The sequence below is a fragment of the Protopterus annectens genome, chromosome 9.part0 (assembly GCF_019279795.1).
Source record: "Protopterus annectens isolate FY-2018-M chromosome 9.part0, PAN1.0, whole genome shotgun sequence".
Lineage (NCBI taxonomy): Eukaryota > Metazoa > Chordata > Ceratodontiformes > Protopteridae > Protopterus > Protopterus annectens.
Window position 1 is genome coordinate 1,314,385,503 of NC_056743.1, and position 14,191 is coordinate 1,314,399,693.

Here is a 14,191-nt window from a genome sequence, read left to right on the forward strand (position 1 = left end):
CAAAGATCTACATTTTGGATCTCATGATCATTCTATACTTCCTTACAATCTCTCAAAGAAGGAACAACAGGTGTTGATGAATCTCAAAACTAATAAGAATCTGGAAAACCTTCCAGCTAATAATGGCAGGGCAGTGGTAGTCATGGACTGGGACAGGTATTATAATGAGGCTATGCAGCAGTTGCAGGATAGCAGATACTATATGTATATGCCTCTTGATCCAACTCCCAGATTCAAAGTAGAAACTGATGAATTTCTATCAAGAGCTAAGGAAGAGGGTATCATTACTGATTCGGATCTATATCATCTTACGGTACAGGATCCTAAATCCCAGTATTTATACTTGTTACCCAAGATTCACAAGGACTTCACCAACCCACCTGGTAGACCTATTGTGTTGGGTAGGGATTCTCTTATGGAACCCCTTTCACAGTTTCTGACCCAATATCTCCAACCCCTTTTGGTACGTATTTGAGCTCACATGCAAGATACAACACAATTTCTGGACATTCTTTCTAATATGCAGCTGGAACTGGGTTAGTTACTTTGCACCTTAGATGTCACAGCCCTATACACTAATATTCCACATTGGGCGGGTTTGCAGGCATTACAATACTGGCTGGACAAATGTGAACTATACCAGCCAGGTTTTAACACATTTTTGGTTTGTCTTGCAGAGCATGTACTTACTAAACATGTTATATTTTTATGGGCAATGTTTTTGGTAGGTACAAAGTACAGCAATGGGGGCATCTTTTGTCCCCATTTATGCAGGCCTATTCATGGCATACTTGGAAGATGAACTTATTTATGATGCCAGTCGTAATATATATCTTAATGAGATAGATATATGGAGATGGTACCTTGATGACTGTTGGATGGTGTGGAAGGCGGACAGCATTTATTTACAAGAATTTGTTGATTATCTAAATGAGAATAAATGGGGCATTGAGTTAATTATCACTTATAACAAATAACTTTCCTGGATGTTTTGGTCACCAGACATTTGGATAATACTTTGAACACCCAGATCTATCATAAATATCCCCAATATAATTCTTTACTCCATGCTGCTAGCTTCCAACCCCAACATATCATGCAGAACGTCCCCAAGTCTCAATTTCTTTGGATTAGATGAGTATGCTCTGATACTGAATCCTGTGAACATTTTAGGAAATATTTTGTCCATAGATTTAAGGATAGGGGTTATAAACCAGGGAATATCATTGCTGCAAGCAACTGGGCCTCTGGTCAGGACAGGAAGGATCTTTGAATTATAGGGCACATCAACCTGTTGAGAAACACAAACTTAGGTGGGTTACAACCTTTGGTAGGAACACAGGGGTACTTATGGATAGTGTTTGGAGCCAATGGAACATTTTAATGGCAGATCATAAATTATCTGACATTATAGACAATAGATGCTTATTCTCATTTCAGAGAGGACAAACATTAGGGTCACATTTTGGCCATTATAAATGATATCAGGATTCTACTACTACTCATCAACAACGAACCGTTATAAGGGATATATTATATGGTCGCATCCCCTGTGGTCATTGTACACATTGGTCCAGGGTTGTGAAATTGAAACAGTTTACAAGCAAGAATACCGCCATGGTTTATGATATCACATTTTTTGCAAACTGCAGCTCAGATTGGGTGGCCTATCTTGCATATTCTTGCTCTGCTTTTTATGTGGGGTAAACCTCTAGACCATTACGATTATGGATTTCTGAACATTTTAGTGACATTAGGAATAAAAGACAGTCCAACATCTTTTATAAACACACACTTAAACATACAACTGGTTATTTCAAATTTATAATTATTGATATAATAATAGGCAACAGGAATAATAAGTCTGTTGGCATTCAATTCTAAATGCTAAAGAAAAAAGTGGATAATTAAGTTGGGTGGTCTTTTTCCACTTGGACTAAATGAGCATCTTTAAGGGACCAATGGGAATCCACATTTGTTAATCGTTTTCCTATTAATTAGGGTGTGTTAATGTATTTGGGTTGTCGCTGAGGAAGGCTAACATAGCCAAAACCGGTCTGATCTATTTTTGGGGGGTTGGGTTTGTTTTTCCCAACCCTTTATGTGTATTTTTACTATTATTTGATAGTCAAAAGCCATGAGATAGGAAGTAAGCCTGTATAGGTATAATCGAAGTAAAATAGAGGCCAGCTAGGTGTGAGCAATTCACATGATTATCTGTTAGTGCATGTGGTGTGTAAATGCATTTCCATTCCCCGCATGCATAGTAAACTCCATGGATGACAGTGGTTGCTCAAGGCATTGCTGTGGGAGATGGCTGCAAATCGTCAGCATGGATGAATGGAGAAACGTTTTGCCTGTTTTGTGAGGAAATGTTTCAGTTAAAAGTAACTAAACAATTTCCTTATATTAGGTGATAGCACGTCAATGTATGAGATCAGTCAGCAGTGTCTATCATGAAAAAAAACAGCTTGACCATCACATGTGGATTCCTCTGTGGAAATGTTTCCAATTTTATGAACACTAAGCAGTATTAATATGCCTTTGAATAGTAAATAACACTTCCAATTTTTCACGACTATTCACCTGCTCACTTTTAAAATCATAGAAAGGACTTTTGATTACAAATTAGTGGTCATGATTCTGCTAGCATGAGGGATACTCGCTCACAATGTACACAATCTGTACAATTTTTATTTGGCCTGCAAAAGAACAGTCCTTGTGAGGATCAAAATAGACTTTGTTACTCAATTCAAGGATTTTCTGTTACATGTTTTATCCTATTAAGGGTCACAAGGGAGCTGGGAGTCTCCTTGAATACAATCGGTAAATATGAAAAAACAGTCTTGAACAGAACACACTTCTATAACAGGATGCATGCAGATATTCATACAAACATGCAAATATTTATACTCACATACAGATACTCATATTCACATGCAGATACTCATATTCCCTTGTATGCTCACATGCAGATACTCATACTCACATTCAGATTTTCAAACTCACTTGCATACTCACATGCAGATATTCATACTCACATGCAGATGCTCATACTCACATGCAGATATTTATACTCATATGCAGACACTCATACTCATACAGAGATACTCATACTCACATGCAGATATTCTTAATCATTTGTATACTCACATGCAGATACTCATACTCACAGTCAGATATTCATACTCACTTGCATATCCACATGCAGATATTCACACTCACATGCAGATGCTCATACTCGCATGTAGATACTCATATTGACATGCAAATATTCATACTCACATGTGAATACTCATATTCACATTCAGATATTCATACTCATGTGTATACTCCACATTCAGATATTCATACTTGCATGCAGATGCTCATACTCACATGCAGATACTCATATTGACATGCAGATATTCATACTCATATGCAGACACTCATACTCACATGCAGATACTCATATACACATGGAGATATTCATACTCACATTGCACATAGACCTATAGGCAATTTAGAAGATTGCCTTTTCATTTACTAGCAGGTCTTTCAGTTGTGGAAGTAAACTTGAAGTTCCAGCACAGATCAATATGGGCACATGGAGGACATGAGGATGATGCACAGAATGTGCACAAGTAGGAAAACAAACTGGAAATGTAAGCAATGTGAGGTAGTGACACTTACTGGTGTAACATTTATGGCAGCCATTATCCACCCCCAATCCCACACCACCCTACGCAGTACAGTTGTACTATTGTGTATTTGTGTAGAACATATTGACACTTGCTTAGTGTAATGGAAATGCTTAGCGTTGTAAGGCCACTTGTTTAAGTAAAGAGAAAGTTTTTTTATATTTATCAAAAACAGATTTTTTTAACTACTCATAAGGAGAATAAAAATAAAAATACAGAATGAACTAAAAGGAAACTTTACTGAGCCAGTAAAGGGAAAGATAATCTCTTTCGTCTACTAAAACTATTTTCAAGAGTTGTAGCCTTTTTCAGACCAATCATCTAGAGACGTAAAAAGCTTTTAAAATATTTTAGTAAACAGAAGCACTTACTTTTCATTGTTCTGGCTCAGTGAAGTTTCCTTTTAGTTCATCTGAATTGTTTTTTTTTATTTTATTTTATTTTTATTTGCTCAGTGATACACCCACACGAGGCTTAATGTACACAGTCAGGGGCTATTCTCCGTTTCAGAGTTGTTTTACTCATAGGCTGAGGTTGATTAGTTTCTAAAACCAAAATTCAACACCTCTGACTTCAGTAAATCTAACTTAGAGAAAATAATCTTCAAGATTACTTTTGCTACATAGGTTCATAGGCAAGTACTAGGCTAGCTGCCCTTGTGGATCATTGTATGCTTAGCCAGTTTCCCTTGATAATATTCATATCCTGTACTTCTTTTCTTTGAAGAAAAAACCCTAACCATTCTGTTAACCATAACATATATTTACCCTTTGAAACTGTTTGACCTTCAATTGCCCTAGGTTCGACAGGATGATCTGAGTTCCTCCACAGGAAATCACTGTCAGCAAGTTGTATCAGAAGTGATTCTGCTTTGCGGAAATTTCCCCTTCTTCAAATTAGTGCAACCATGGAGTTGGTAAGTATATATATATATATATATATATATATATATATATATATATATATATACATATATATATATGGATTCCTATTACAAGAATGAAAGTTCACTACTTCGAACTTGTAATAGGAAGCCTCACTTCTGCGAAAGTTCACTTTAACGAAAGTGAACTTTTCTGTAAGTGCACTTCACAGAAAACACTGCAGCATAGTGGAGGACATAAAAAACAAGCTATGTCCTCCACTATGGTGCAATAGTCATGGACCTTAGGGTCAGGGCATGGGTTAGGGTAAGGGGATAGTTTGTAAAGCTATCCCCTTACCCTAACCCATGCCCTAACCTTAAGGTTCATGACTATCGCACCATAGTGGAAGACATTGCTATGTCCTTCACTGCGCTGCAGTCATCACGGACATTAGGGTTAGGGCACAGGTCATGGTAAGGGGATAGCCCTACAGGCTATCCCCTTACTATGACACGTGCCCTAACCCTAAGGTCCGTGAGTACTGCACAGAAGTTCAGTACAACACCCGTTCATTGTACTGAACTTCACGTAAGTGCACTTTTGATTAAGTGCACTTTCGCTGCAGTGAGCATTCCATGCACTATTTTGAATTAGTGAAAATTCGATCTAGTGTATGGAACCCATATATATATATATATATATATATATATATACATATATATATATATATATATATATATATAGATAGATAGATATATATATATATATATATATATATATATATATATATATACATTCAGGGTTGAGGGTGTTGCAAAAAACTCTTAAAAAGTATTTTTCTGCAAAATTTTGTTTAGCAAATTCAGTTTGGGGATTCTGATACTCTGTGCATTAATTTTGATCCACTCATAGTGGAAGCTGCATGTGTTGGGAAGGGTGGGGGTGACTAACTCTGCCTTAAGACTACTGCATTGAAGGAAATGTCCATGCCACCAGATGCAGTGACTTTGGGATGGACTACATTAATAGTGCAGGGATATAGTCTATGTCATCTTATCCCACTTCTTTGAAAGAAAAACAATAGACACAATACTCAGGAAAGTGGATTTAGCAGGTCTGGTTTTGCTGAAGTGGAAGTAAACATTGCTGAACTTTTACTTCAGTGACATAACCTGTGCAACTCATACATATTCCTTGACTGCTGTATATTTTTTTATCATTTTGTTAAAATTTATTTTTCCTCCTGTTGCTTTGCAGAATGTAACATTATTTTTCAATGACAATGCTCTTTATTTTTTTCTACTTTCTGAGAAATTTATACATTATATTTTATAACTTCAGATCTGCAATGTATGTGCATCAACACACATACAAGCAGATAGTTAAACATTTGTCCATCTTATTCAGGTTGGTGTCCATGGATCAAAGTAGTGTTACTAGGTGTACTATGCAGGCTAAACTTCAAGAAATCTATTTTTTCTCATTTGTTTTCACCTACCTATAATTATCTTTACAATTAACTAAATAACATAAAGGTCAAGTCTGAGAGGTACTGTACTAGCACTACCAGGCTAGAACTCATACCATACATTTTGGCCACAGAACCCAAACCAAAATACAAAAGGTGGGGCGTATCCATATTCATCAAGGATACCCACACCTCCAGGTTAGTGGCACAGCACGTTGCTTCAAAGATCATCCACATGCAACTAACAACAGGCAAAACTGCAATTCAAATTGCAGCTTGCTACAGATCACCCATCATCTCCCAGGACCCCCATTCCATGTTTCTGGAAACACTGGGAAACATAAAGGTCCTACCAAACACCCTAACATTGGGTGATTTCAATTACCCAAACATTAACTGAGAGAACTACTCAAGTACTAACTCCCTTGCCCACCATTTCCTAGAATTTATAAACTCAAACGCCCTGGTTCAACTGGTCAACACTCCCACCAGAGGTGATAACATATTGGACCTGGTCATCACCAACATGGGCAACCGGTGTTCCACACTGGAGGTAAACCCCTTGCTGGTTAGATCTGACCATAAACAAATCACTTTGGATATCCACATTCCGCCCCCACCTCTGGACAAGGAAACCACTGTGAAAAACTTTTCAAAAGCAAACTTCACTTTACTTAAGACCGAGGTGGAAAGTTTCAAAGCCCCCATGCTGAAGGATAATGCTGTCTAAGCTGCAAAATCCTTTACTAAGGCATTTTACAGGTATCTACCAGAATGCATAGATTGTGCCACCCCAAGCAAAACCAAGACTCACTCCTCCAAGAAAAGGAAACCAGTCTGGTGGACTCCTGCCATAAACAAGCTATACAATAGAAGGAGGAAACTGGTACAGAAAAGAGTAAAATCCCAAGAAGGGAAGACATCCCTGATCAGTATCAGCAAGAAACTACGATCCCTCATAAAATTATCCAAGGCGAGCTTTGAAAGAAAAATTGCCAAGGACTCCAAAGATTCTTTAGCTATGTCAAGAATCTAAGTGACAATGCTCAGATCTGCTCAGAGTTAGTGCAGAATGGCACAAAATACACTGAACCAACCGATATCACCAATATCCTGGAAGACAGGTTCAGCTCAAATGTCACCCCCCTCTCACCCCCAAAAGGGCCCATAACCATACCAGAAGAATATAGAGTCCCTGAAATCACAGACACTCAGGTTAAAACAGCCCTCTCCAAAGCCAAAAACACAGCAGCAATGGAACCAGATGGTGTCCCAGGCTGTGTCCTACACAAGCTCAAAGACAAACTAACCCCCCACCTAAATACACTGTTCAAACTCAGCCTCTCCACAGGCTACATACCCATAGAGTGCCAAACAGCAATGGTTATTCCACTCCACAAAGGTGGAGCCACAACAAACCCCAGGAACTATCGCCTTATAAGCCTGACTAGCTTGGTCTGCAAGGCTATGGAGTGCATCATCATGGAACTCATTAACAGAGACATTGGGAACCTCCAAACACTGGATCCTACCTATTTCAGCTTTGTTAAGGGCGGATCATGCCTCCTAAACCTGCTGAACTTCTTTGAGACAGTTACCAAGGATATAGACTAGGGAAAGGTGGTACACACAGCCTACCTAGACCTCACTAAGGCTTTCAACACCATTCCCCATTCTGGTATTATAGACAAGCTCACCAGCCTGAACATAAACCCCTACATCACAAGATAGGTTGCCAACTGGCTCATGGACAGAACCCACATGGTGAGAGTTGCGGGAGCTAGGTCCAACTCTAAACCGGTTACAAGTGGCGTTCCCCTGGGCTCAGTCCTATGACCCCTCCTGTTCAGCATATACTTCTCAGAGGTACAGGCAAGCACAGGAGGACTATGGCTGACCAGGTTCGTAGACGACTGTAAACTAGGGGCTATAATTGACTCTCTGGCTGACGCAGACATCCTCCAAAAGGGTCTCACTGAGACGGATACCTGGTGTCAAAATCACAGCTTCAAGCTAAATGCCAAAAAGTGCATAGTCATCCCCTTTGGAAAAAACAAAGTACCAACAAACTACCACATATGTGGTAGTCCCCTAAATACGGAAGACATAGTAAGTGATCTAGGGACCCAAGTAGATAGTAATTTCACCTTTGATAATCACATTGCCAAAGTGGTTAGAAAATCCTTCTACGCGGCCCACCTAATCACAAAAGTGTTTGCATCCATATCAAAAGAGGTCATTGTGCCCCTCTAGTCATCATTCATCAGATCCATCATAGAATACAATGCCCCATTAGGGATGTACCTTACAAGACACCTGCAACAGCTGGAAAGACCACAGAAGTACCTCACCAAGAGGATCACTGGCCTCAAACAGATGCCCTATGCAGATCGACTGAAGAAACTCCAGCTGTACTCGGTTGCATACCGCCTACTCACAGGTGATCTCTGCCAGACATACAAGGCCATGTCCAACCCAGAATTGATGGACATGCTCCACCTAAAGAAAACCTTATCCCCTTGAGCCACACGCTCTATGGATCTAAACCTCACCACAATAATAAATAGGATATGCTGGAGGGGAAGATTCCTGTCCCAGAGACTTCCCATGGTTTGGAACAAGATTCCAATCTACATTAGGCAGAGCTCCTCACTAACACTCTTCATAAGAAACCTTGACGAGTGGATGGGAAACAGAAAGTTTACCCCAGGGATCACTTCAGTGGCTCTGCTGGACAGAGGCACAGGGAACTAATCTAAGGGGGTGGCGAAAGCCAACACATTCTGGCTAGGCTTATAAATGCCTTTGGGCAGATAGTCTAGTACCTACCTATGAACCTATGAACCTATGAACCTTGGTCTGATTTATTTCAGTCTCTTCTGGCATAATGTGTCAGTGTCACTCTTATCAAGTTACTTGACCAGACCAAAACACCCTTGGTATATGAGAAATGAGGCATCTGTGTCTTGTAACTCTTACCCTGTGTAATAAATAAATAAATGCCCATCTCAAAGTTTACTTCAACTAGGCATTACCGCATACAATACTGTAAATGATAGTGATTTTAAATGCAGAGAAGTTTCAAAGTTTAAAAATGAAATACCTGCAGCCAGATTTTGTCTAGTGCACTAAAAAACAAAGCAAACGATTTTATATCACAAATAAGCATATCAACTGGGATTTTCTGACAGCTTCATAAAAAATCTTTAGTGTTGTTCTATAAACTCACCATTCTACATCACTTATTTCTCAGTGTTACAATTGCTTATTTGTTCAATTGCTTGTTAATATTTGTGCAATTATTCAATCTTTTAGTAATAGATTATCATCTTCCTATGAGGAAAGTGGCAGGAAATCTTGTTCACAGATATCACAGAAGTTCTTTAACTCACCTTTTCCAAGCTGTTTTTCCACTCGTGCTTAAAACAGTAGGATACTTTGTCACACTTCCTTGCTGTAGCCACATCTTGGCACCACACAGCGGGACCCTGGTCACAGTCATTAGCTGTTAAGTCTTGGCTGCTCCCACCTGAAAAGATGCAAAAACACTTAATATATCAGTGCTAGTTATTAGTCTAAAGGTACTCATGGTGCTTTACTGCAAGCTGGGGAAGAATCCAGAGCCATTAAGAGTAGACTTGGAGCTTACACTAAGTGACCAATTTGTCATGCAGCTCTAGGAAAGGGACTCAAGTGTCAGTTTTTCCACATATTGATGGATATTAACAGATACGTTTACTAGGCATCCAAGCCTTGTGTGGCGTTAGAAAACCAAAGAAAACTTCCCAAACCAAGGGCAGAAAACTCAAGTCACAAAGTATATGGCCATGCCACCTCTGGGTTGCATTGCCCCAGGGCAAACATTTCTAAATTAACTGTTCTATGGCATATACATATTCCCTTTCACAAGGAATACCCCTAAATTGTCTAAACATATATTCAGTTTCAGGGGTGCCATGCTATGAGTATGAAGGAAATGAAGGGACTGTGTACCAGATAAAATGAATCGTAACCACAAACTTCATAGATGTGCATGATCTGACACTCTATCTTTGCAGTAATTAACTGTCTGGGCAGAAAATGCTTATAAAATAGTTGTGTTACTTGTAGGTGGCATAGTTGTGCAGTGGTTAGTGCTGCTATCTCACAGCACGTCATCCCCCAGTTCAGTTCTTTGTGAGGTTGCCTACTGTGCAGGGTCTGCATGTCCACTCTGTATCCTTGAAGGATTATGATTTCTTCAGGTGCCCCAGTTTCCTCCTATGTCTTAAAGACAAATCAGCAGTGAATTGATGTTTTTCCAGTCCCTCCAATTACCCATAAGTGTGTGTGTGTGAGTGCGCGTGTGTGCATGTGCGTGCATGCGTGTGCATGCGTGTGCGTGTGCGTGTGCGTGTGTGTGTGTGTGTGTGTGTGTGTGTGTGTGTGTGTGTGTGTGTGTGTGTGTGTGTGTGTGTGTGTGTGTGTGTGTGTGTGTGTGTGTGTGCATTCTGTGATATGTTAATGCTAGTTCCTCTGTTTTGTACCCACAATTTTAAATTGGATTAAGCCTGTATCTGCAGAATGAATGGGTGAATGAATGTTCCTCTTGTTCAAAGTAGAACACATATCTTATAACTTTCACTCATAAGCAGGCAGCACACAGACAAGGTGTCCTTTTTTCTTTTTCAAAATATACCCAAAGCACCATCTTACATACCTTTCTTTATTAATAAATATGAGAGCATACCCATTCTAGTGAGCCAAAATTCAATGAAAAAGGAAAAAAGAATGCAGGCAGCACAAATTACTTGCAACCGAATTTGAAAAAAATGAAATATAATACCCCTCTACAGGAGTTGTCAACACCCTAAGTTTATTTGTTCTTAACAATATCATATGTACGCATCATTCTAAACGACATCCTAAGTGTGTTCCATTCTAAACAACATCCAAAATGTGCACAATTCTAAACAACATTCAAAGTGTGCTCCATTCTAAACAATATCCAAAATATGCACAGTTCTAAACAATATCCAAAGTGTGCTCCATTCTAAACAACATCCAAAATATGCACAATTTTAAACAACATCCAAAGTGTGCTCCATTCTAAACAACATCCAAAATATGCACAATTCTAAACAACATCCAAAGTGTGCTCCATTCTAAACAACATCCAAAATATGCACAATTTTAAACAACATCCAAAGTGTGCTCCATTCTAAACAACATCCAAAATATGCACAATTCTAAACAACATCCAAAGTGTGCTCCATTCTAAACAGCATCCAAAATGTGCACCATGCTGAAGAACATTGTACGTGGGTTTCTTTGTAAATGACATCTTAAGGGTGATTTATTCTAAACAGCATTCTAAGTGCTCTCCATGCTAGGTATCTTAAGTGTGATCAGTTTTATACAACATCCAAAGTCTGTACCATTTTAAATAGCAACTGCAGAAAATGAATTTATAGAAATACAGAAAATATAACGTTGGATCTCTGTGGGGATGCAGTGTTGTCTCAATACTACTGAATACAATATGGTATCAGAAAACCTTGACTTGGGTGGTTTATAGTTCTGACACCTGGAAGTATATTTTTGCAGTAGTTACTACCTATTTCCTTATCAGATTTAAACAATGTACAGGGGTAACACGTATTTAATAACTAGTTAAAGGCTCTTTTTCAGCTATTCTGTCAGCTCTGAAGCAGAATGATTGCCTTGCCATCCTCAAATCCTCGCATAAAGACATGGATGCATACATAAAATCACACACACACACACACACACACACACACACACACACACACACACACACACACACACACACACACACACTTGCACAGACATACAAAAATACCTTGCTGGTTATTCTCAAACTCATTATACCTAGTAGGGTGACTGCTACTTGTGGAGTACATAAATGGAGCACCAAAGTCACATGGAGGAAATCAGACCCTGAACCAAAATATTGCTATAATTCAGGGAAGTAAAATCTTGTACACATTTTGCTCCGTAGGATGTGCAAAAACTGTGTCTACTGTACAAGGTATAAATATAAAGACACAATATACAATTTTACCTCAGAAATGCTATGAATAAAATCATAGGACATTGGCATCAGCTTGTGCTCTGCAATTTTTATACCTACAAATATTTAATTCCTAATTTCCTAGGCTCCAAGCTTTGTGCTCCTTCCTAGTCCATTATTCTCAAGCCTAGCACACCATTTCACAACCATGTAACCGATGATCCTAATCATCCCCGGGGAGGATGATAGGCTGGAAAAGCCTGTAACAATGGGGGTTACCTATTTATTGAAATCCCATGTTCAGCTTGTGTAAAATGTCAAATAGGTATATTTATATATGCATGTTAGTGTGCATAACCAATTTAGTATGGTATTCTGCTAAGTTACATCAAGTACCCCATAGGCTATTCTGCCTCAGGCCTCAACTAGGTTATAAAACCTTTGGAAGCGTTAACCTACACCCTTCCACCAAACTGACAAAAATGGCCCTTGGTTACTTGATTTTACTCTCTTTTTCTGTCTCTCAAAGTCATGCAAACTTATCAAACCTCATTTGCTCGCAGTATATTTAGGGTTGTATTACCTATGCCCATGGGTTGAATAAAAATATATTTGTTTATCTGCAGGTCTTATCTGACAACGGAGACAGAAAACTTGTTGCAGGATTTTTTGGGACTTCTCTTCTACTAATTTATATCACAAAATACAGTTCACTGTAATTTCACTAACTGATTCAAGATCACCATAAAATATTCGTGATTAATAAATAAAAAATACATGTAATTATACATCACTCTATATTTCTAATTCTGTACTTATTAAAATGAAAGATATTCTGTTCAGATTTTAAACTGATTGTGATTTGTTTCCCGTTCCAATATTCCGTTTTATTAATCTGCAACAAGAATTTCTTTACTATGTAATGCATTCCATACATTGCATTTCAACAGCATTTAAAAGTCAGATTATTTACAGACTCTGTATCAAGGCTAGACAGAAATTTGTTGTCACAACGCATGATTCTCCTTTACTCTAGACATAGTTTTGAACGGAGATGCAAAACAGTTTTTCTTACCTGTGACTAAACAGAGGACAGCCAAGAGACAGACCAAAGCCATTGTTGCTTTTGATAAGCAACAATGGACTGCCCAATCCAGACATTCAGCCTTGTTATAACTAGGAAAATGCAGAAGTACAAGGCTGCTTTCATAGGAATAGACTAATGTCGACAGAGCCAATCAAAACAGGCCGAAGTGCTGCATAACACCTCCATACTGCCCTCCTTCGACCAGTGTGCTATTTTTTTCGAGATGTGGTACAGAGTTTCCCCTTTTTTCACTCTCTATTTTTGAAAATGTTGGTGCAGTAATTATTAAAATCTAGAATTGTATTGATTAGTGTTTAACAACGTAGTATTATGTCCTTCTTATGGGTATTTCAAAGATGGAAGACACAGTGGACTCTGCACGTGTACTTTCTATGTGCCAGCAGCTTTACTACTTTGGGTCCAGCCACTCAGCCCATCTTTTTATATGACTATCCAAAATATGTTTGGACTCCCATCTCTTTTGCCTTATTTCTCTACGTCACCAGACCATGAGTCTGAAGGGTCCTCTTTGAGGTGCTAGGACACCGAGTCTTAGCCTGTAAGGAAGAGTGATGACATTTTATTTGAGGAGTTATACATAACATGGACACATTGTATGAACTCTGCTTCACCATAACATTCCCAATAACTTGTAAGCAGTCTTTATCTTCTGAAGTCATCTTACAGTGCTGTTGGAAGATTCCTGCATGGCAGAAGCATCATAAACTGCATGTCTGAGAAAAATCTGATGAGTTTCACTACAGCTAAAGCTAACAACTTTCCATGTGTGTTTTCCAAGAGTATTTCTGATGCTGTCAGGCTTGTCAACCTGTAGCACTTAGTCAGCAAATTAACAAAGTTACTGTATTAGATTTTGTTGAGTACAGCCCTAGATATTTTATAGATGAAATGCACCTGTTTAATTACTCAATACATGCCTGGGAGAATTAGTACACTTTCTATGCCATTTAAAAAAAAATCACTATCTGTTATTATCTTCAGCCTGCAAGACTGGCAATTCCATAGGGTGGAGTCACCATCTAGAACAAAAAAGATTTTTTATCATTCTTCAAGCTC

At 38.7% G+C, this 14,191-nt stretch overlaps 1 protein-coding gene across 1 annotated transcript in view; it reads right to left on the bottom strand.

Annotated features, from left to right (window-relative positions):
• LOC122812035 (lysine-specific demethylase phf2-like) overlaps positions 1–13,188 on the bottom strand; it is a 58,027-nt gene extending 44,839 nt beyond the window's left edge. The window contains exons 1-2 of the mRNA XM_044084281.1: positions 13,103–13,188; positions 9,407–9,543 (exon numbers count right to left, since the gene is read on the bottom strand). Coding sequence (XP_043940216.1) covers positions 9,407–9,543; positions 13,103–13,145 — 180 coding nt within the window. The 5' untranslated portion in view covers positions 13,146–13,188. The remainder of the gene's footprint in view (positions 1–9,406; positions 9,544–13,102) is intronic.
• Positions 13,189–14,191: the final 1,003 nt, after the last annotated feature.